The sequence below is a fragment of the Symsagittifera roscoffensis genome, chromosome 2 (assembly GCF_963678635.1).
Source record: "Symsagittifera roscoffensis chromosome 2, txSymRosc1.1, whole genome shotgun sequence".
Classification (NCBI taxonomy): domain Eukaryota; kingdom Metazoa; phylum Xenacoelomorpha; order Acoela; family Convolutidae; genus Symsagittifera; species Symsagittifera roscoffensis.
In genome coordinates, this window is record NC_087063.1 from 54,059,701 (window position 1) to 54,084,194 (window position 24,494).

At 36.6% G+C, this 24,494-nt stretch overlaps 3 protein-coding genes across 6 annotated transcripts in view; 2 read left to right on the plus strand and 1 right to left on the minus strand.

Moving 5' to 3' along the window:
• The window catches only part of LOC134839138 (transcription factor Dp-1-like), a 367,543-nt gene that overhangs the window by 246,118 nt on the left and 96,931 nt on the right, over nucleotides 1-24,494 (minus strand). The gene's annotated exons all lie outside the window — the stretch shown is intronic.
• LOC134839139 (septin-2-like) overlaps nucleotides 1-24,494 on the plus strand; it is a 411,571-nt gene that overhangs the window by 71,200 nt on the left and 315,877 nt on the right. The window lies entirely within an intron of this gene.
• Nucleotides 1-24,494, plus strand: part of LOC134840178 (transient receptor potential cation channel subfamily M member 1-like) — a 54,213-nt gene that overhangs the window by 229 nt on the left and 29,490 nt on the right. Inside the window, exons 2-6 of the mRNA XM_063855891.1 lie at nucleotides 4,082-4,278; nucleotides 6,400-6,549; nucleotides 23,014-23,139; nucleotides 23,528-23,742; nucleotides 24,003-24,310. Coding sequence (XP_063711961.1) covers nucleotides 4,082-4,278; nucleotides 6,400-6,549; nucleotides 23,014-23,139; nucleotides 23,528-23,742; nucleotides 24,003-24,310 — 996 coding nt within the window. The remainder of the gene's footprint in view (nucleotides 1-4,081; nucleotides 4,279-6,399; nucleotides 6,550-23,013; nucleotides 23,140-23,527; nucleotides 23,743-24,002; nucleotides 24,311-24,494) is intronic.

Here is a 24,494-nt window from a genome sequence, read left to right on the forward strand (position 1 = left end):
TTTCAGTTTTATTTATTAATCTTGTGAGAAGCATAGTCTGCGTGGACTTTAGGAAAAATTTTACCTCATGCCAAAATTGCGCGCTTATTGCCTGATCGCCTAAATTGGTTTTAAAAAAAACGGTGCTTTTAACTTAAAAAAAATTTCTAACACAGCTTTTACGCTCTGAAATGAGTGGAAAGTTGATTTCCGATGTCAACATAAGCTATTTTAGATCAAACAAAACTACTTGTAGACCAGAGCAAAGCCCTGAATGTTCCGACTGTTCCTGTATTCATATCGAATAAATTTGTGAAAAGAAAATATTGAAAACCTATAAATTTTGGACAATATCAAAGCGTAAAATTTTGAGTCGTACGAAATTAATACGACCAAATATCTAGCCTCAATTCAATTTGGAACAATTTTGTTGTGCCGGGATAATTCACCACGCATAAATAATTCGCGTTACGCTCTCACCATTATGAAAAAACTCTTAAAAGAGCGCATAATTTATTCCAGAACATGGCCAATTTAGCAATTTTCAAACCCCCCGAACTTTACAAAAAATAATCAGAGGTAGAATATCTTCAAAGATTTCAAATCAAAAAGTCAATATCTTCAATAAGGTTATTAAAAAAATTTTGAAAACTTTTATTTCGATCGGCGAAATTCGACTGAATAAAAAATCACACCGAGCATAAATATTCCGTTTTCCTCGAAAGTCGGAACAATAATTTTGGTCGGATTTGCGTTTAAAATTTAGCATTTTAAATACGTGCTATATTCAAAATTGATGCTTCTCAGTGGTCCCAATTTTAAGAATTTCGATTTTTATAATTCTTTTTTATTATTCATGTTTTTTTTCCAGCTTTCGAAAAGAGGGAGAAAGGTTTAATTTTTTTTGATGCTCAAAGCTCAAAGTTTTTCTTCTGCATATTTTTTTTCTTCAAGGCGTGGCCGTCTAAGTTTTGTCGACTTACTTACCGCTCAAAAATTTTTGTTTCTATGCTAGCAGTCGCCTTTCTTTGCATTATCCTCAAAATTCATTTCAATTAAGACAAACGTATGAACATTTTGGTAGATCTAATTTTAGATTTTTTTGGCAGAGTGGTTTCAACTCATTTTCTGCCGGCTTAATTGTCTTTCTATGCTTATGATTTGTCGCAAATCATGCTGAGCAAAATCCAGTAAATTTCGAAAGCAAACTCCCGTAAACTTAGACGGCAATTTCCTCTGAACCATGCAAATATATTTTGATTGAAACGACAGTTTATCTTGTTTAGCAGGCGAATGATTCAACTAACTTGGTATCAATCAAAATTATTTCAATTTTTTTTTTCGATGTGCAGCACAAAGGATTAAAATCCGCTTCTAAGAACCAAAATTTTTTTGTAGCATTCAGCTAGCCCCAGTCCAAATTGGAATGGTTTTTGAGCCCAAGTGTTTCGCTATTGCTAACGCCTAACCCACACAAAATCAACTATATAGCGCTCCTTGATTGCCCTGAATTGATCGGCTGCAAGTGAAATATGTTTACAATAAAAAACTTAGTGTTTTTATGTTCTCGAGGTATCTCGAAAAGTAAGTCAAAAATTGAACGTTCAGAGATGTGATCTTTGTTTGAAAAAACCACAAAGAGCAGTAATATGTCAACATTTTCATCAAAATTTGTTATGAAAACCCTTAACTTTTTTTGAATACTTCTATTAAAATTTACAATAAAATAAGGAATAATATTGAAAATTTCTCCTAAATACACAGATTTGTATAATTTTGGATAACAAAAAAATCATCCAACCTATAGGCAGTTTTAGCTCCCAACATACACCATGCGAGAACAAGGGGAACTGGTGACTTTTTCAATGATTTGGTAAAAAAACAAAGCTCCTAAAATGTTTAATTCCAGTTATGCACGGAAATCTAATATAACAGAATTGTTTAAAAAAATATGTTCTAAAGAAAACTTGAGAGTGGAACAAAAATAGCGCTTTATTCCATGGGCGGATTTAGAAGCGGGGGCGGACGCCCCCTTCTCAGAGACTCGACCCCCTGCCGACCCAAAGGGTCTCCCTTTGTACTATTTTGGGATATCCAATTTTGACAGACGGACCCTAAAATTTTTCTAAAGGCGCCAAACAAAGTAAACTAACTTATAGGAGGGGAGCGCGCGCCAAAAAAACGCAGTTTTTTTTGTTGATTTTTTTTTGTTCAACGCGGTGCGGAAAACTTGACCAAAACAGGTACTTGTTAGTGCTTTGGGAGAGCTTGAAAAGCCCTCAAATTACTGAAAAAAATAACCTTCAAAAATCTTAAAATTTTTGATTTTCTTGAAACTAATGTCTGAAAAAAATAAACTTCAAAAATCTTAAATTTTCTTCTTTTCTTGAAACTAATAGATTATACATGGAAGTCTGATTAACCTGGGTCTCGTTTCAATACGAGAATTTAAAAAAAATTAACCTACTGAAAGCATAACTGTTTTGAAGTAAATCGTGAGGTGGAAACCCTGGTGAAATTAACTTACATGGGAACCATGATATATGCTCTGAAGTTGAATAAAGAAGTGGCATCCTGGCGCTCTGATAGTGATAGCGACCAGCAATCAGCTATTTTACTGCAATTTGCAAGGCCACTTTTTGCAAGTAAATCATAGCCTAATGGGCTCTGGTTATACGCGCTCTTGTAAACTTAAATAATCATTCTCCGGGTTATACCTATTGGCTGGTTGACTAGAAAAACGTCCGTCCCATCGAAAATAATCAATTATATCAGAATATTATTGCCTGGCTACAAAAGTCTTAGAAAGTCGGTTATAATGAATTAATAATTGATTCTTATTTTCAAAAAAATTTGGGGAAAGGGTCGATAAGGCGGTTATAAATTGAGGAGGGATCTCGGCCTGGATACGAGCTGGCTCGTTGTGAATCTTACTTGCTAAAATTATATTTATTGCGTTGGTGCAAATGTTATTGAATTATAATAGTTGGATTAAAAGACCATATGAAATTTTTTTTCCCAAATTGAGTTAGGGAGGATAAAGTTCACTTGGTAATTTCGCTTTTTCGCAAATTGAACGTGCGACTTTTCAAACAAAACAATCAAAATGCTGTAATTTGAGTGAAATCGAAATAAATTAAGTTGAATAAACTAACGCGTTTTTTCAAACTGGGTTGACTTTAAGTAAATAATGATGAAGGGAAAACTTGCTTAAGAATTTCAGCAGAAAAAATATGGTGCAATTTTTTTTCGAAAACCGGCCCTAAAATTTTACCCCAAAAATGGATCATTTTTTAGTCAGTCAAAATTTACGCCCAAACTACCTAATCGAATACTGACATGATTTTATTAAAGTAAGCCTTTTATGTAGCCCAACAAACTTTGAGCATGGTATAATCTCCAAAAAAAAATGCACAAAATGTTTAAAAATTGTTTTGTAATTTAAAAATTGGTATTTTATATAGTAAAAACTATCTTTTTCTCAATGGTTCAATTTGAGATCGTCATATTAATGATCGACTAAGTATTTTTGGCATTTTTTTTTGGCTGAAAAAAGAAAATTTTTTCCAGTTTTGGGGTGAAACTTTAGGCTCGAATTTCGCAAAAAATTGCACCATATTTATTCTGCTCAAATTCTAAGCAAGTTTTTGGTCTTCTCTTCATCACTTTTCACCTAAAGCCAACCCAACCCAATTTGAGAAAAACGCATTTTACTCATTTGGATAATTTAAATCAGCACTGAATCGCCGCCTACGCGTTAATAGTACGAAATAGTTTGCGTGTTAATTGTCCCAAATTGGCTGAATTGGCAATTTTTTAATCCCAAAAAGTTTACAAAAAATAATTACAGATGAAATATCTTTTTTAGTTTGAGCTCAGTTCAGCAATACCTTTCGAACGAACTAAGAATTTCAGACAAAAATGGCTAATTATCCAATAAATTGTTAAATTTGTCGTTTATTTGATGGGGGGGGGGGGGTTCACTAAATTAAATTGTATTACACTAAAATCTTGAGGTGAAAACATAACAGGTGAACTTAATTTAAGGGGGCATCAAGATATATACCCCCAATATTGACTAAAGCTCAGGCATTGCTTTCAGGTGAAAAAAGTGGCACTATTCTAACCCAATTGAATCCTGACCAGGTGACCTGGCTTGACCTAAAAGACAGTGCTGCGATGCGATCTAGTCTAGTTTCTGAGATCACCACAGCTTCATGGATTCCTCATACACAGAAGATACCCACCCTGATTGAGTGGGGCGAGGCTAAAGGAGCTTGTGTTCTTATAACTGAAATGGTTACATGACAATGTACCCTTTCAAGTGTTTTGATATACCTATCAATCTATCCGGCAACCCAACCAAATGTGTTGACAGACTGTTTTCCTCAAAAAAAATATATCATGCTTCAAGAAAAAAATTATTTAAGTAAATCCTTTAACGCATTTGAATCTATCGCATATCTTTAGCTCAGATAGTCCGTTTAATTGACACTCATTTGTTTTAAAGGGGCAGTACAACAGTGCCGAAAAAAATATAGTTCAACAGTGCCGAAAAAGAAAACTTTGTTCAACATTGCTGAAAATATGGTTACACAGCAGTATTTAGACATCCGCGTATTCAGACTCGTCATTTTTTAGACAAATACTGTTTCAACCAATCAGAATCGAGACAAAGAAGAAATTAATAAATAATTATTGTTTATTTTGGATTATTTATGTCTTTTCTCGATTCTGATTGGTTGATACAGTGTTTGTCTAAATACTGACGAGTATGAATACGCGGTTGTCTAAATACAGGCTGCACTCCCGAAAATATGAACAAGTTTCGGGTCTTATGCACAAAACGGCCCAAAATGATTATTTCTACATCTCTTGAACTGAAATTATTGTAGTTGAATTTGATTGGCTAATTAGCCAATCAAGTTTCATCGACATTTTCTGCCATTTCAAATGAAATAATTAATATTCTGCCGTTTCAAGCAGATAAAGTTATTAGCTGAATTAATAATTTGAATTTTTTTGTCAAGCCATTTTATTAAGTTTTCCATGTCTGGGCAAGGTTTCACAAGTAACTCAAAATTAATTTGATTATTTTACAAAGTTCCATCTTTTCGGAAAATTTGGCTAATATTTTTATCTGCTGGAAAGGTTGATCGGAATGCCTGACCGTCTAACTTGAATTTGATTGGCTAAAATTACCCAATCAAATTCGATCGCATAATTTCCAACTTACGATGTAAAAAGTTTGAATTTGGGCCGTTAAGTGCATAAGACCCCAAGTTTCAACATATTAAGTGCAGCAATTAAAAATTAAACGGCCAACCTTTATAATCTTAAGTGACACCTAAAGATTTTGAGCGAGAAAATTTGCATTTTAGACTTTTTGGCCCCAAAATAAATGTTTAATTTGCAGTTGCAGACATTTTGGCGCCAAAATTGGAGTCAATTTCGTTGATAATTAGCGTCAGTAATTTCCCACTCTTTAGAAAATGCGTTAAAAGTATTCTGAAATTTTCCCGCCTTTTTCGCCACTGTTGGTTACAAAGCAGTATTTAGACAACCGCGTATTCGGACTCGTCAGTATTTAGACAAATACTGTTTCAACCAATCAGAATTGAGACAAAGAAGAAATTAATAAATAATTATAATTTATTTTGGATTATTTATGTCTTTTCTCGATTCTGATTGGTTGATACAGTATTTGTCTAAATACTGACGAGTATGAATACGCGGTTGTCTAAATACAGGCTGCACTCCGGCATTGTTGTACTTCGGCACTGTTGAACGCCCCGTTTTAAACGGGTTAGAAGCTATTCTTACGGCGATGGCCAGTCAATAAGCAGAATACTCTAAGAGCAGAATAGGTCCAAGAGCAGAAAAATAGAAAAACGTCAACTTCTATAAGCTAATCGGTGAAATAATTATCAGAAATGTCAATAATAGCAAAGCAACGAACATTTTATGCATAATTTGAGCAATTTAATCAAAAATTTATTAAAAAAAATTCAATCAAAAACCTTACAGAAATTAGTCAATTCACTCATAAATTATTCGTTTTCTTGGTATTTTTTGACGATTCTAATAATTGTTTTATCAATTAGCCCGCATAAACCAATATAAGTCAATATTTTTCTGTTTTTCTGCTCATGGACCCATTCTGCAATTGGACCATTCAGCTTATTGTTCCGCCTCCTCTTACGGCATAAAGGCACAAATGGCCGAAATTTTCTCGCCAGTCAAATGACTTTAAATTGTGTAAAACTCTGACTGAAGTGTGATTTTTTCTTTCAATTTTTTCAATACTGACGGCTGATTGATTTTTATGACTTTCTGTCATTTGGTTCTTCTGTCGTAACGAATTCCCTCAAACTTTGGCCATTAGTTTGTTAGATTGTCATGTGGTCACCTGAAATGCAGATGTCTGGCGCTTCCAAAGAGGCCAGAGATGATGCTGTGAGAAATAGTTTTTGGCCTTGCTTCATCAAGATGTTCTCGAGAGGAGATGCGAAAGCAATCGAGACCTTGCTGTTCCACGAAATAGTGGATGTTAAGCAAGAGATGAATCAGGTACACTTGAAAATAAGCTTCTGGGTCAGGGTCTTGTCATTCTGATCTGACCACGAAATAGGAAGATATATGGTATTTGACTGTTTTAGCTTTGGATCATGTTAACTATTCCCCCCCCCCCCCCCCACCCCCTATTGCAATAAGGCAATAGGGTGGGAAATAGTTAACAAGGTTTGGATGAAATTTATTGAAATAACGTCAACCAATAGGAATGCGAATTGAAATAACGTCAACCAATAGGAATGCGACAGAACACACACACACATTTCTGAGTACAAACCAAACCAGTTGAGCATAGATTAAATGTGTTTTTATAGGGGGGGGGGGGATTCTTTACAAGACACTATAGGGAGCGGGGGGGGGGGGGAATAGTTAACATGATCCTTAGCTTTTTATTTATAATTTTTTTGCCCCCGCAAAATCATAGGTTCAGGTACCACAAATAAACGCCAAATGGGAACGAGCGAAAATTCATATTAAAGCCCTTTCAATCGATATTGATGAAACATTTACAAATTTCACTCTACATTTGGGTAATTTTAAGCTGATATAGCAAACAAAAACAATTTTATTCTTTGATAGGGCCAATGGTAGTTTGTACTTATTTACTTTTGCGTCCCTCTCTCCGCCCAAACAGGATTTTTTTGCAAATTAACTGTTTGTGCTCGTGGGGGGGGGGGGGAGGGGCGGGGAGCGTTTGTTTTCTTTCTCTCAGGGATTCGATCCTTTGCCGACCCAAAAGAAATCCATTTTTGGTGACGGTTCTCAAAATTGTTCTGAAGGCGCCTTCGGCGCCAATAAATACTAACTTTGAGGGGGAGCGCGCGCCAAAAAAAACATGATTTTTTTGTCAAAATTTTCCAAAAGTGCCCAAAATGGCTTTTTTGACCTGTTTTTTTTTTGTAGAAAATTTGGCCAAAACAGCGTCTTTTTAGTGCTTCAGGAGAGCTCCGAAAATCTATTTGGTCGATCTAAAAAAACGTCGTCAAAATTTTCTTAAGGATTTGGCCCCTTCACCAACCAAAGGGTCCCGCCTTTGTATTATTTTATGACATTCAATTTCCGCCGACCAAGCTAAAAGTTTTTATGATATCGCCTTTGGCTCAAATATATACTATTTTTAAAAGGAACCGCGCGCCGAAAAAACTCTCGTCAAAATTTTCAAAAAGTGTCTTTATTGTGTTCTGGGAGCGCTCAGAAAATCAATTTGGTTGGCCGAAAAAATGTTGAAAACACTTAGCAATTTTTTTGAAAGCCCCTCACTCGAGAAAAACCTAGATCCGCCCCTGAGTAATAGTATGCTGATGCAAAAAGTCAAATGTGGGAAAAGGTCAACAAGTTCATTTTTTCATTTAATTTTGATAAAACAAAGATTATGTTCAAAAACAACGATTATGTACGGCGCTCACTATCAACAAAATGACAAAGAAACCCAGTGGCGGATCTAGGAATTTCTCGAGGGGGGTTTTAAAAAAAATCTAAATTTTTTTCCACATTTTTTCGGCCGACTAAATTGATTTTCTGAGCGCTCCCAGAATATAAAAAAGACTTTTTTTTGGATTTTTTTTGGATAATTTTGACTAGCGTTTTTTCGGCGCACGGTCCTCTTTAAAAATTGTGTATATTGGAGCCAAAGGCGACATTATAAAAATTTTCAAATTTTTAGCTTGGTCGGCCGAAAATGAAAGTTATAAAAAAATACAAAGGCGGGACCCTTTGTTTGGTGAAGGGGTCATGCCCTTAAGAAAGGAGAGAACCTCCGCTCCTCCGCAACCCCCTAAATTCGCATCTATTACTACTACTACTACTACTGTTGACGCTGCTAAGTCTCGAATACAATTTCTTTTGCGGCTTGGAAATAACTTTTAATTGAAACAGATTTCGGTCGAAAGAAAAGAAAAAATCAGTCATCCAATAAGAAATGCGCAAACACCACTGGTAAACTAAGACTAACTAATCTATTGTTAAAAAGAATAAAATAGGATGTTTGAATCAAAACTGCTTTTCTTTATTTCAATCGAAAAGTGATGCGAAGTCCAAAAAACTTCGAATAGACGTGGCAAGCAGGAATTTAATTAAGAACAAAAAGTCAAGTTTATAAAGAAATAAGAGCACAGTCGTAACATTCCCCAAAGCAGGAAAACTTTGTGTCTGCAAATAAGCAAAGTAGCTCAATTACGAACAAACTCTTTTCCGCCTTCACCCCACAGGTAACGAAGTTAAAAAACAAAAAGTAACCTACTTACTGCACACCATGGAATATAAAGAAGGTATACAAGTGTACACGGAGATGCATTTGGTAATAATTTACAGGCCACATACAATTCATACAGATATATACAGACAAGATTAAGTTTACTGTACAATTGGGGTTATGTACAAAAATTTATCTATACACAAATTATCTATTGGATATGACTTCAGACGAATCGAAACCTTCAGAAATTAGTCAATTCATGCATAAATTAATCGTTTTTTTTGGTATTTTTTGACGATTCTAATAATTGTTTTGTCAATTAGCCCATATAAACCAATTTAAGTCAATATTTTTCTGTTTTTCTGCTCATGGACCCATTCTGGGGTTGGACCATTCTGTTTTTTGCTCCGCTTCCTCTTACGGCATGAAGGCACAAACGGTCGAAATTTTTTCGCCAGTCAAATGACTTTAAATTGTGTAAAACTCTGACTGAAATGTGATTTTTCTTTCAACTTTTTCAATACTGACGGCTGATTGATTTTTATGTTTTTCTGTCATTTGGTTCTTCTGTCGTAACAATTTCCCTCAAAGTTTGGCCAATAAATTGTTAGATAATCATGTGGTCACCTGAAATGCAGATGTATGGCGCTTCCAAAGAGGCCAGAGATGATGCTGTGAGAAATAGTTTTTGGCCTTGTTTCATTGAGATGTTCTCGAGAGGAGATCCGAAAGCAATCGAGACCTTACTGTTCCACGAAATAGTGGATGTTAAGCAAGAGATGAGTCAGGTACACTTGAAAATAAGTTTCTGGGTCAGATTCTTGTCATTCTGATCTGACTACGAAATATGAAGATATATGGTATTCGACTGTTTTAGCTTTGGATCATGTTAACTATTCCCCCCACCCCCTATTGCAATAAGGCAATAGGGTGAGAAATAGTTAACAAGGTTTTGATGAAACTTATTGAAGTAACGTCAACCAAAAGGAATGCGAATTGAAATAACGTCAACCAATAGGAAAGCGACAGAACATATACACACTTCTGAGAAATACAAAACCAAACCAGTTGAGCATAGATTAAATGTGTTTTAAAAAGGGGGGGGGGGTGATTCTTTACAAAAGGTACTATAGGGGGGGGGGGATAGTTAACATGATCCTTAGATTTTTATTTATAATTTTTTTGCCCCGCAAAATCATAGGTTCAGGTACCACAAATAAACGCCAAATGGGAACGAGCGAAATTTCATATTGAAGCCCTTTCAATCGATATTGATGAAATATTTACAAATTTCACTCTTCATTTGATTAATTTTAAGCTGATATAGCAAACAAAAACAATTTTATTCTTTGATAGGGCCAATGGTAGTTTGTACTTTTTTACTTTTGCGTCCCTCTCTCAACCCGAACAGGATTTTTTTTGCATATTAACTGTTTGTGCTCGTTTTTCATTGACCCACTACACTTTTTGCAAAATGGATTTTACTAAAAGTTTTTCTTCAGTTATATTCAGGGGCGGATTTAGGGGGGGGGGGGGGAGGATTGGGGAGCGTTTGCCTTCCTTCTCTCAGGGATCCGACCCTTTGCCGACTCAAAAGAAATTCATTTTTGGTGACGGACCCCAAAATTGATCAAAAGGCGCCTTCGGCGCCAATAAATACTAACTTTGAGGAGGAGCGCGCGCCAAAAAAAAAAACGCGATTTTTTTGTCAAGTTTTTTGACCTGTTTTTTTTTGTAGAAAATTTGGCCAAAACAGCGTCTTTTTAGTGCTTTAGGAGAGCTCCGATAATCAGTTTGGTCGATCTAAAAAAAGGTCGTCAAAATATTCTTAAGGATTTGGCCCCTTCACCAACCAAAGGGTCCCGCCTTTGTATTATTTTATGACATTCAATTTCGGCTGACCAAGCGAAAAATTTTTATGATATCGCCTTTGGCTCAAGTATATACTAATTTTAAAAAGAACCGCGCGCCGAAAAAACTCTTGTCAAAATTTCCAAAAAGGGTCTTTTTTGTGTTCTGGGAGCGCTCAGAAAATCAATTTGGTTGGCCGGAAAAATGTTGAAGATACTTAACAATTTTTTTGAAAGCCCCTCATTCGAGAAAATCCTAGATCCGCCCCTGAGTAATAGTATGCTGATGCAAAACGTCAAATGTGGGATAAGGTCAACAAGTTCATTTTTTCATTTAATTTTGATAAAACAAAGATTATGTTCAAAAACAACGATTATGTACGGCGCTCACTATCAACAAACTGACAAAGAAACCCAGTGGTGGATCTAGGAGTTTCTCGTGGGGGTTTCGAAAAAGTTCTAAAATTTTTTCAACATTTTTTCGGCCGACTAAATTGATTTTCTGAGCGCTCCCAAAATACAAAAAAGACCTTTTTTGGAATTTTTTTGGATAATTTTGACGCGCGTTTCTTCGGCGTACGGTCCTCTTTAAAAATTGTGTGTATTGGAGCCAAAGGCAACATTATAAAAATTTTCAATCTTTTAGCTTGGTCGGCCGAAAATGAAAGTTATAAAAAATTACAAAGGCGGGACCCTTTGTTTGGTGAAGGGGTCATGCCCTTAAGAAAGGAGAGAACCTCCGCTCCTCAGCACCCCCCTAAATTCGCATCTAATACTACTACTACAACTGTTGACGCTGCTAAGTCTATAATACAATTTCTTTTGCGGCTTGGAAATAACTTTTAATTGAACCAGATTTCGGTCGAAAGAAAAGAAGAAATCAGTCATCCAATAAGGAATGCGCAAACACCACTGGTAAACTAAGACTAACTAATCTATTGTTAAAAAGAATAAAATAAAATGTTTGAATTAAAACAGCTTTTCTTTATTTCAATCGAAAAGTGATGCGAAGTCCAAAAAACTTCGAACAGACGTGACAAGCAGGAATTTAATTAAGAACAAAAAGTCAAGATTATTATGAATTAAGAGCACAGTCATAACATTCCCCAGAGCAGGAAAACTTTGTGTCTGCAAATAAACAAAGTAGCTCAATTACGAACAAACTCTTTTCTGCCTTCACACCACGGGTAACGAAGTTAAAAACAAAAAGTATCCTAATTACTGCACACCATGGAATATAAAGAAGGTATGCAAGTGTACACGGAGATGCATATGGTAATAATTTACAGGCCACATACAATTTATACAGACATATACAGACAAGATTAAGTTTACTGTACAGTTGGGGTTATGTAAAAAATTTTATGTAAACACAAATTATCCATTGGATAAGACTAATAACTAAATTCCAATTCGGTAAAAGGAAAAAAAACTGTACACTACCCAAAAGTTATGACAAAATGACAAAACTTTTGATCACCGTAGCACTAAGTAAAACTAATTTAGCCGCCACAAATTGACTAATCCATGTAATTAAAATAAAACGAGATGAAAAGTTTTGATTAGTTTTCGTTAAAGTTTTTATGAAAACTGTCCGCCCCAATTCTTGTCTCTGAGTCTATAATTGATGAAATCTCGATATCTGGCTGTGTCTCGTTAAGTTGGGACCCAATCTTCATTGAGCAAAGGACTACTAGTTGGGGCTCCACAGTTAACGGGTTTGTTCTTGAGCATTGAGCAATCTAGTCGACTAAGGACCGCTTGGGCTGAAAATGGAGTCAGAAAAGATGACGGTGAATTCCATTGGAATTGTCCTTGAAGTTGTTTAGCGGGTGATTTTGTCGCAGGCATAAATAAGATTAGAGGCTCTTTGTCCGAATCCTCCACCAAGTGTACTTCTTCCAATTAAGCAACTTTGACCACAACTTTTCTTTCACCGTAAAATTTGGGAAGCCAAGGTTTCGTCGAGATCTAGAATAGCTACACAAAGGGGCAATCTGTGTAGCTTCGGCCGGTTTTTCTGGAGAGCTCTCGATGTGGATTGGGTAGTCGTTTGTGCCCAAAGGTAGAGTGGTATTTCCAGAGGGTTCCAGGTCGTCCGTTAACAGTCGTCCTAAAAAATTTAAAGAACTTTCAAGAGTGATAGGTTGTGAATCCGATTTTACACCTAGGTTCTAGCCTAGGTAATGTTTTAAGATGTTATCTCAATGGTCTAAGTCTAACGTGGACGTAGATTCTGAAGCAAAAAAAGGGAAGAATTTTGACGGGAACGTCTGAGATTTTCGTCTCTTAGCAGTTGAAGTCTTCAAGGTTATTCTAGAAGAGGAAGGTCCCGCAATGTTTCAGTCCAGTCACCAGCTGGAGATTGTTTTTTTTCCTGCTAAATCATCAACGTTAACTAAGATGTTCGATCTACTTGCAAATTTATTCGGAGCCATTGGTAGTTTTATCTTGAAGGCGAGGTCTGATCTTCTGGGGATGTGCCAGTTGTTGAGTGTTACTGTGTGATCAGTGTCTGATAGTGTTTTTCCGTTAAGGACTTAAAACATGGTTTTCAGTCTTTCCTAATAACAATATTTCTAAACCAGTTACCTCCTTGAAAGAAGGGGTTCGACTGAGGAGCTCTTATTGCAACTGGAGATGGTTTGTCCGTAGGGTCACTCTTAGCCTTTTTGTCTGATTTTGTCTCCTCTAAGTAGCCTTCCTCAGCGTTATCGATGGCTCCCCCATCGTTGGCTCTTGTCTTTGCCATGATCGACTTCCCTTTATATAAAACAATTGCGTTTGAGACAAGGCTTTTCCAAAAAAGTTTGGAGATCTGTTAAAGTGTTTTAGAAACGGTGCACATCCAATGGATGGTTGTTTCGTAGAGCTGAGGCTTCAAATGATTTTATCAATTACGGAAAAATTTAGAAAATTTATTTGGAGCCATTGGTTGTTTTATCTTGAAGGCGAGGTCTGATTTTCTGAGGATGTGCCCGTTGTCGAGTGTTACTGTGTGATCAGTGTCTGATAGTTTTTTTCCATTAAGGACTTAAAACACGGTTTTTTGTCTTTCCTAATAACAGTATTTCTATACCAGTTACCTCCTTGAAAGAAGGGGTTCGACTGAGGAGCTCTTATTGCAACTGGAGATGGTTTGTCCCTAGGGTCACTCATAGCCTTTTTTGTCTGATTTTGTCTCGTCTAAGTAGCCGTCCTCAGCGTCATCGTTGGCTCCCCCATCGTTGGCTCTTGTCTTTGCCATGATCGACTTCCCTTTATATAAAACAATTGCGTTTGAGACAAGGCTTTTCCAAAAAAGTTTAGAGATCTGTTAAAGTGTTTTAGAGACGGTGTACATCCAATGGATGGTTGTTTTGTAGAGCGGAGGTTCCAAATGATTTTATCAATGGCTGAATTCATTGTTGGTTTAGGTTCGTTAAATACATCGCCATAAGTCCATGAATACGCGGCTGTGTAAATACAGGCTGCGCTGCGGCACTGTTGTACTTCGGCACTGTTGAACGCCCCTGTTTTAAACGGTTTAGAAGCTATTCTTACGACAATGGCCAGTCGATAAGCAGAATGGTCAAAGAGCAGAATAGGTCCAAGAGCAGAAAAATAGAGAAATGTCAACTTCTATAAGCTAATCGGTAAAAAATTCTTAGAATTGTCAATAATAGCAAAGCAACGAACATTTTATGCATAGTTTGAGCAATTTAACCAAGATTTAAAGAAAAATTCAATCAAAAACCTTATAAAATTAGTCAGTTCATGCATAAATTATTCGTTTTCTTGGTATTTTTTGACGGTTCTAATAATTGTTTCATCAATTAGCCCGTATAAACCAATATAAGTCAATATTTTTCTGTTTTTCTGCTCATGGACCCATTCTGCAGTTGGACCATTCTGCTTATTACTCCGCCTCCTCTTACGACATAAAGGCACAAATGGCCGAAATTATCTCGCCAGTCAAATGAATTACAATTGTGTAAAACTCTGACTGAAATGTGATTTTTTCTTTCAATTTTTTCAATACTGACGGCTGATTGATTTTTATGACGTTCTGTCATTTGGTTCTTCTGTCGTAACGAATTCCCTCAAACTTTGGTCAATAAATTTTTAGATTTTCATGTGGTCACCTGAAATGCAGATGTATGGCGCTTCCAAAGAGGCCAGAGATGATGCTGTGAGAAACAGTTTTTAGCCTTGTTTCATCAAGATGTTCTCGAGAGGAGATGCGAAAGCAATCGAGACCTTGCTGTTCCACGAAATAGTGGATGTTAAGTAAGAAACGAATCAGGTACACTTGAAAATAAGCTTCTGGGTCAGGGTCTTGTCATTCTAATCTATGAAATTTATTGAAATAACGTCAACCAAGAGGAATGCGAATTGAAATAACGTCAACCAAATGGAATGCGACAGAACACATACACATTTCTGAGAAATACAAAACCAAACCAGTTGAGCATAGATTAAATGTGTTTTAATAGGGGGGGGGGGGATTCTTTACAAGGTACTAAGGGGGGGGGGATAGTTAACATGATCCTCAGCTTTTTATTTATATTTTTTTTGCCCCCGCAAAATCATAGGTTCAGGTACCACAAATAAACGCCAAATGGGAACCAGCGAAGTTTCATATTAAAGCCCTCTTTCAATCGATAATGATGAAACATTTACAAAATTCACTCTACATTTGGGTAATTTTAAGCTGATATAGAAAACAGAAACAATTTTATTCTTTTATAGGGCCGTTGGTAGTTTGTACTTATTTACTTTTGCGTCCCTCTCTCAACCCGATCAGGATTTTTTTGCATAATAACTGTTTGTGCTCGTTTTTCATTGACCGACTATTCTTTTTGCAAAAAAGACTTTACTAAAAGTTTTTCTTCAGATATTTTCAGGGGCGGATTTAGGGGGGTGGGGGGGTTTAAGGGGCGGGGAGCGTTCGCCTTCTTTCTTTCAGGGATCCGACCCTTTGCCGACCCAAAAGAAATTTTGGCGACGGACCCAAAAATTGTTCTAAGGGCGCCTTCGGCGCCAATAAATACTAACTTAAATACTAACGCGCGCCAAAAAAAACGCTTTTTTCATGTCGAAATTTTCCAAAAAATGCCCAAAATGGCTTTTTTGACCGGTTTTTTTCTGAAGAAAATTTGGCCAAAACAGCGTCTTTTTAGTACTTTAGGAGAGCTCCGATAATCAATTTGGTCGATCTAAAAAAAGGTCGACAAATTTTTCTTAAGGATTTGGCCCCTTCACTAACCAAAGAGTCCCGCTTTTGTATTTTTTTATGACATTCAATTTGGGCTGACCAAGCTAAAATTTTTCATGATATCGCCTTTGGCTCAAATATATACTATTTTTGAAAGGGACCGCGCCGAAAAAACTCTCGTCAAAATTTCCAAAAAGGGTCTTTATTGTGTTCTGGGAGCGCTCAGAAAATCATATTGGTTGGCCGAAAAAATGTTGAAAACACTTAACAATTTTTTTGAAAGCCCCTCACCCGAGAAAATCCTAGATCCGCCCCTGAGTAACAGTATGCTGATGCAGAAAGTCAAATGTGGGAAAAGGTCAACAAGTTCATTTTTTCTTTTGTTTTTGATAAAAGAAAGATTATGTTTAAAAACAACGATTATGTACGGCGCTCACTATCAAGAAAATGACAAACAAACCCAGTGGCGGATCTAGGAATTTCTCCAGGGGGGTTTCAAAAAAATTCTAAAATTTTTTCAACATTTTTTTTGGCGACTAAATTGATTTTCTGAGCGCTTCCAGAACACAAAAAAGACATTTTTTGGAACTGTTTTGGATAATTTTGACGCGCGTTTTTTCGGCGCATGGTCTTCTTTAAAAATTGTGTATATTGGAGCCAAAGGGGACATCATAAAAATTTTCGAATTTTTTGCTTGGTCGGCCGAAAATGAAATTTATAAATAAATACAAAGGTGGGACCCTTTGTTTGGTGAAGGGGTCAAGTCCTTAAGAAAAGAGAGAACCTCCGCTCCTCCGCACCCCCCTAAATCCGCATCTGCTACTACTACTACTACTGTTGACGCTGCTAAATCTCGAATACAATTTCTTTTGCGGCTTGGAAATAACTTTTAATTGAAACAGATTTCGGTCGAAAGAAAAGAAAAAATCAGTCATCCAATAAGAAATGCGCAAACACCACTGGTAAACTAAGACTAACTAATCTATTGTTAAAACAGTCATAACATTCCCCAGAGCAGGAAAACTTTGTGTCTGCAAATAAACAAAGTAGCTCAATTACGAACAAACTCTTTTCTGCCTTCACACCACGGGTAACGAAGTTAAAAACAAAAAGTATCCTAATTACTGCACACCATGGAATATAAAGAAGGTATGCAAGTGTACACGGAGATGCATATGGTAATAATTTACAGGCCAAAGACAATTGATACAGATATATACAGACAAGATTAAGTTTACTGTACAACTGGAGTTATGTAAAAAGTTTTATATATACACAAATTATCAATTGGATATGACTAATTAACTAAATTCTAGTTCGTACAAGGAAAAAAAAATTACACTACCCAAAAGATATGACAAAATGACAAAACTTTTGATCACCGTAGCACTAGTTAAAACTAATTTTGCCGCCACAAAATGACTAATCCATGTAATTAAAATAAAACGAGTTGAAAAGTTTTGATTAGTTTTCGTTAAAGTTTTTATGAAAATTGTCCGCCTCAATTCTTGTCTGTGAGTCTATAATTGATGAAATCTCGATATCTGGCTGTGTCTCGTTAAGTTGGGACTCAATCTTCATTGAGCAAAAGACTACTAGTTGGGGCTCCACAGTTAACGGGGTTATTGTTGAGCATTGAGCAGTCTAGTCGACTAAGGACCGCTTGGGCTGAAAATTCCCAATGGAGTCAGAAATGATGACGGTGAATTCCATTGGAATTGTCCACGAAGTTGTTTAGCGGGTTATTTTGTCGCAGGCATAAATAAGATTAGAGGCTCTATGTCCGAATCCTCCACCAAATGTACTTCTTCCAATTAAGCAACTTTTTCCACAACTCTTCTTTCACCGTAAAATTTAGGAAGCCAGGGTTTCGTCGAGGTCTAGAATAGCTACACGAAGGGACAATCTGTGTAGCCTCGGCCGGTTTTCCTGCAGAGCTCTCATTGTGAATTGGGTAGTCAATCGTGCCCAAAGGTAGAGTGGTTTTTCCGGAGGATTCCTGGTCGTCCGTTGACAGTCGTCTTAAAAAGTTTAAAGAACTTTCAAGAATCATAGGTTGTGAATCCGATTTTACACCTGAGTTCTAGCCTAGGTAATGTTTTAAGATTTTATCTCAATGGTCTAAGTCTAACGTGGACGTAGATTCTGAAGCAGAAAAAGGGAAACCTTTTGACGGGAACGTCTGAGCTTTTCGTCTCTTAGCAGTTGAAGTCTCTAAGGTTCTTCTAGAAGAGATAGAAGGTCCCGCAATGTTTCAATCCAGTCTCTTAGCTGGAGATTGTCTTTTTTCCTGCTAAATCATCAACGTTAACTAAGGTGTTCGATCTACTTGCAAATTTATTCGGAGCCATTGGTAGTTTTATCTTGAAGGCGAGGTCTGATCTTCTGGGGATGTGCCAGTTGTTGAGTGTTACTGTGTGATCAGTGTCTGATAGTGTTTTTCCGTTAAGGACTTAAAACATGGTTTTCTGTCTTTCCTAATAACAGTACTTCTAAACCAGTTACCTCCTTGAAAGAAGGGGTTCGACTGAGGAGCTCTTATTGCAACTGGAGTTGGTTTGTCCGTAGGGTCATTCTCATAGCCTTTTTTGTCTGATTTTGTCTCGTCTAAGTAGCCGTCCTCAGCGTCATCGTTGGCTCCCCTATCGTTGGCTCTTGTCTTTGCCATGATTGACTTCCCTTTATATGAAACAATTGCGTTTGAGACAAGGCTTTTCCAAAAAAAGTTTGGAGATCTGTTCAAGTGTTTCAAAAACGGTGTACATCCAATGGATGGTTGTTTTGTCGAGCGGAGGTTCCAAATGATTTTATCAATAGTTGAATTCATCGTTGGTTTAGGTTCGTTAAAATACATCGCCATAAGTTTCGCTTTCACCGTGTAATTAAGGCGTTCAACAACTCCATTGGATCTGTGATTCCCCACGGTGCATAAGAATAAGTTGATACTGTTTTTCTCACAGAAATTTTCTAAAATCATTTGATGAGAAACATGACGCTTGGTTTTTTCTAATTGAATTGGAAGCCCGTTCAGTTGCAGTAATCAGTCAAAAAGGAAAGAGTTGACGCGGTGGAGATGTTATTTACAACTTTCGCCGAAGTAAATTTTGTAAATCTATCTATACAGAGTAATAGGTATTTCGAAGTGCCCCAATTATTATCCAGGGGAACAGGTAAGTTTAAACTGACTTCGTCGTTCGGTTTTGTAAGTTCCAGTAGTTTCTGCCTTTTTTGCCGAATCAAAATAGCTTTTAAGTTCTTACTGGCTTTTAGACATTGAGAGCAATTTTTTCCGTGGTAGTAGATTTCTCTGTTCAAATGCCGCACCAAATATTTTCTGCCAATGCCTTCATACCGATTTTCTGGGGTGTGCTTCGTGTAACAAACTCATAAATGGGGATCTTAGATCTGCCGGAACGATTAATTGTTTATCGTTAAATAGTAACCCATCTTTCAAATGCATGTCTTTTTGAAAGGTTTTTAAGTAAGCTCCAAACTTATCCATTAGAGTCTTGTTTTTCACTGCCGGTTTTACTTCTGTTAAAAGTTTATCCTCATTCGTTATAAGTTGGATTAATTTATTAGAGCAATGGTCTGTGAATGATAACGGGTAAGATCAGGTCCCCTTTGTATTTAGAAAGTAAGGTTTTATGAATTCGGGACATAAAGTCGTTATCGAATTTAATAGAGATTCCTTGGTTATCTGTAATGACTGATAACTTTTCAATAGAAGCTGAATTATGAAATGCAGTTCTTAAGTTAGTCTTTATTTTTGGATTTAGTTCAGGAAGTGAGTTTAATAAAGAGGGTATAAGTAAAAAGAAATAAGCTCTCTGAAAGTAAAAATTGTCCGAAATTGAATGTTCAAAGTTATAGCCAAATGCAACTGTTTGTGCAAGACTCTAATTGCGAGTGATTTGTATTGCAAATTTTAATTGTTTCAGTGAAGTAATTCCGAATATTCGCGAATAACGACTGTTTGATGAGAAGTAATCTTTCTTTAATTCCGACTGTTTGATTTTTATTATCCAACTTTGTTATTTTATATACAATTTTAGCTTCTACTGGATTCTTTAATGACGTGTTGTTCTTTTCACAATTCTTCTTTGTACACATAGTATTTGCACATAAATTGTCGGTAATGTTGTTGATTGTTGCAACCACGAATTCGTTGTCGTTATGTGATGAACGGAGAGCTTTTCCAAACGTATCCTCGACAGTAGATCTATGAATCCCTCTTTTTACCCGATATATGTCTATTTTTAGGGCCTCATGGTCGGTCACGATTTCAAACTCAGAACCGTACAAGTAATTCTTAAAGTGTTTTGTTTCCCAGACTATTCCTAACATTTCAAGTTCATTAGTTGAATATTTCATTTCATGAGTGTTTAAAAATCTCAAAGCAAAGGCAATAGTTATCCACGTTTCACCGTCCCATTGTTCGAAAGTAGATCCTAATCCGTTGTGAGATGCGTCTGTTGTCAATCTTGAAGGTGTTTTTATATCGAAATGGTTATTCTCGGTAATGTTGACAATTCGAGTTCTTAAGTCTTGGAAAGCCGAGGTGTGGGAATCGTTCCAACGTTAGATTCATTTGTTGTTTGAAAAGGGTCTTAAAGGAGCGCACAGTGTAGATAAACTAGATAGGAAGTTCATGTACTGATTTATTGATCCGAAGAAAGACCTTAGTTCTGAAACGTTTTTCGGTTTCGGGAGGTTTTTATTGAATCGGCTTTCCCACCCAATGGTTTTACTGCTGTATTCGAAATTGTGAAGCCCAACCATTCGATATCTTTTTGGAAAAAGGCAATTTTTTCCCATTTGACTGCCATGTTCTTGATTTTTAAGATATTCAAAATTTTCATTAGGATGTCTCGATGTTCTTCCAGAGAGCCTTTTGAGGCAATTAAGATATCGTCATCGTTACAATTTGGAAAAGTTGTACTCCTTAAAAGGGAACCCATTACTCGTTGAAATTCGTTTGGCATGTGTCCCAAACCATAAAATCCGGTAAGAAGCGGTACGTCCCAGTAGTTTCCCCTCACACAATACTAAAGTTACCTTGCTTGCTTGTGTTGTCGCATAGTTTTAGTTGACTGTATGCGTTTTGCAGATCCAAACTACTAAACCACACAGCCCCCAGTTTTTTTGTTTGACAGTTGTAACGCAATTTAGTCGATCAATTCATGTATGTTCGGCATTTAGTATTTATTTTTAAAATTTTGATCGTTTAGCATCTTTGAACTAATTTTTTTGCATCGTCTTTTTCCCGAGTGACGACTATTGCGCTGCTTATAGGGTAATCTTTGTCGTATTTTCATTTTTGACGATGTGCCCTTCTTATTCTATTTTTTTTTCAATTCTGCATTCACATTTTCTAAAAAAAATGAAGGGTGCCCTTCTACCCTTGGTTTGGATTGGTTTAAAAGGTGAGTGAAATTTGTAGTGAAATTTGTAATTTTTCTTTTCAATGAATTTTTTCCAATTCTCATATAAACGCTTTAAATTGTTTGTACAATTTTAAAGTTAAATTCGTGTGAAAGTTTGAATTATACTTGTCTGGGGGTGAGCCGTTGTTGCCTGGAAGGAGACATTGCTTTTGAGCGATTTCTACGCCGATTCTTGGCAGATTGTCATTCTCTAAAAAGCTCCTCTTATAACTCGACGTATTTAAAAAAAGGGTTTCCACAAAAATCAATCCGTTAGGTCGAATTGGATCCACGATCTTTCCAGTTTTGTTGATAGTATCGTTGGTGAATCAACAATAGAGTGCTCGTGTTTTCTCGTCAACAGGAAGTATTTCCAACGAAGAATCTCTTAATTTTAATTCGTGGAGGACGTTTCGTTTCAAAAAATTGACCTGGTTGGCTGACATTTTTATAGCTCTATTGTGGTTCCGACGGGGAAAATTGACAATTCTGATTATTTACTTTTTCATCTACCCTATTTACAGTCGGTTTTTTAGATTTTGATTTACAGAATCTGCCAAAAGTCCCTTGTAATTATAAACATTACAAATGATGTCCTTTGCTGGGCAAACGTTTAAGTGTCTTTTGGTACAGGCGTTTCCACATTTCATACACGAGTTTGATTTTTTTATGTTCAGGCTTGGTTCTCTTTTTACAATATTAAAGTTTTTGTACATCTTGCCGTTATTACTGGAGCTGTTGTTGGCCTTCGTCAAATTGCTTAATTTTTGGTGATTAAATTAACCCTTTTTGTCGAGTATTGCCTAATTTAAAGCATCCACTGGATTTAAAGTTTCTGACAGAAGCCTCCATTGGGGATTGCAATTTCCCATATTTAAGATAAAAACGTCTTGTTGTTCGGCATTTAACTCGATTTGACAGGTTCTAGTCAACTCAGAAATTGCTGCCCAGAACTGTTCAAAGGACTCTCTGTCCTTTTGTTTTCGGCTCAATAATATGTACCGCTCGAAGAATATGTTAGCTGTTTTTACAAATGCGGCTTCCAGACGATCGAAAAAATCTTCGAAGGAGATTGATAATACTTTCACTCTCGGGTGCTTCTGTGAAAAGACTCTTTTTCCTTCAGATCTCAGGGCTAGTTATAAAATCATTTTTACTATTTATCCGCCTCTAATCTTCTGATGCCTCCGAGTTTTCGTTTCTCCGCGATTCTTTTATCCTCAGCATTCTCATAAAATTTCATTACTTCTTTACTTCTGACCTCCCTGGCTTTCCTCTGAATTTCAGTTTCTGAATTTTGGGCGCCTTCTAAAATTGGGATATCTGTTTCCGACTTCACTGGATCTTTCTGATTATCAATGTCAATATTCTCCTCGACTATTATTGCCAAGTGGAATTGATCTATCCAGTTACTCCAATTGGTGGGTGGTTCATCATTGTGATTTGGCGAAAAGGCGGGAATTCCTTGCAAATTCGTATTTGATGGCTGCGCCATTTTAAGAAGTGTGCAAATACCACTGGTAAATTAAGATTAACTAATATAACGTTAAAAAGAATAAAATAAAGATGTTTGAATTAAAACTGCGTTTCTTTATTTCAATCTAAAAGTGATGCGAAGTCCAATGGACTTCGAATAGACGTGACAGGCAGGTATTTTACTGAGAACAGAAGGTCAGGATTAATATGAAAAAAAGCACAATCACTATAGCATCAGTTTTCAAAGAAACATAAAGGAAGCTTTTGTCTTGAAAACTATCTACTTTCTCCTCGTTCGTCAAGTTCTTATATTTGCAGGAAAAGTTTCTGGCGCTAACGAAGGCTGTGTGCAACAGTCAAAAGAACTCCTTGTTCTATTCAATGATGATCAACATGACCAAATACGAAGAAAACACTCTTCATTCTGACGCCGATTTTGCCGAGGTTTGTAGTTAATCTTGAAAATGAATAGTTCAATTAAACCTCGATAGAGATAGCTCGATTAGTTTCACCTTTTCTCAACCGTATAGCAGCGGGTAAAAACTATGTGGTACGTGTGTAGATTTCTCTAGGTACAGATTTGACAAACTATAACTTGTTCAGATTAGTCTGAGGTAGGTTGACGACCTTTTGCCAGACTATATCGGGCTACTTGTCTCCGCCTAAAAACACGTCGCAAGCTGAGATTCATAGCGTATTCAGGGGGAGTTGGGAGCGGAGACAATTCAAAAAGTGCCTCAAATCTATTTTACGATATTGACTTTTGATAGTTTCACATTTTTAAAGAATCTGTACAAAATAATCAATGAGAATAGGTGTATTGTAATTGCAGATGAATACTGAAATGGTGAAGTGTCTGTTTGCGGATTTTATGTGGGTGGTGGATCGCAGACCAGAAGAGAAGACAGAGGATAGCGAGAAAGACAGTAACGGAAAGAGAAAGGGGAGGGGCAGCAGAAGGGAGCCGGAGAGGGTGCTGTCAGTTAGGAATGTGAACTACTCATTCCTTTTCCACCTCGCCCTCTTCTGTCTCAACAAAGATCTCAGGTAGAATACCACGTGACATCATGTTTCCGCTTCAGCAATGGGGGTTCACCAGAGCCATTTTTTTCGTTTAGTTTTTCTCTCATCGAACTTGCAAGTTTTTTGACAGGCAGCGTTCTTTTTTTAATTTGAAAAGGAATTATTACTGATTCTAGTATAAGGCATAAATTTATTTGTTTTTATTTTTGAAGGAAGATTTTGATAGTAAAATAAAAAACGAAGTAGGTAAATTAGCTAAATTAATTTCTTTCTCTTGGTTTTAGCCTGGTGATCTGGAAGCGACTGGAACGCAGAACTCATTTCTGTCTCTCAGCTGGAATCACTCTCTACAAAGTGAGCCAGATGTCGTTCACCAGCAAGTCCACCTACATGCAGACCAAAATAGAAGAGCTCAGAGACTTCTACGAAGAGGAACTCATCAACATCACCACACAGCTGGCTCAAGATGACTTCTCAAAGCTGAAACAGATCATGATCAAAAATATATACCCGGATATATTCAAGTTCAACGTGATAAAGGCGGCTGAAATGGCACAGTTTGAAAAATTTTTCGCTCAACGGGCGGTCTTGGGCTAGTTTAATTTCTTTTATTGGACCTAGTTTGCCTTTTAGAATCAGCAGTTCATCTGTTTACGGCGTTTAAATGGGAGTTTGGCAGATAATGTATAGGATCATTGAGCTTCTTGATGTGTCAAAAACTGAGCCAAAATTAATTAGGGTTGAAACAGATCAAAAAAATTTTCTTCTTAGAAAAA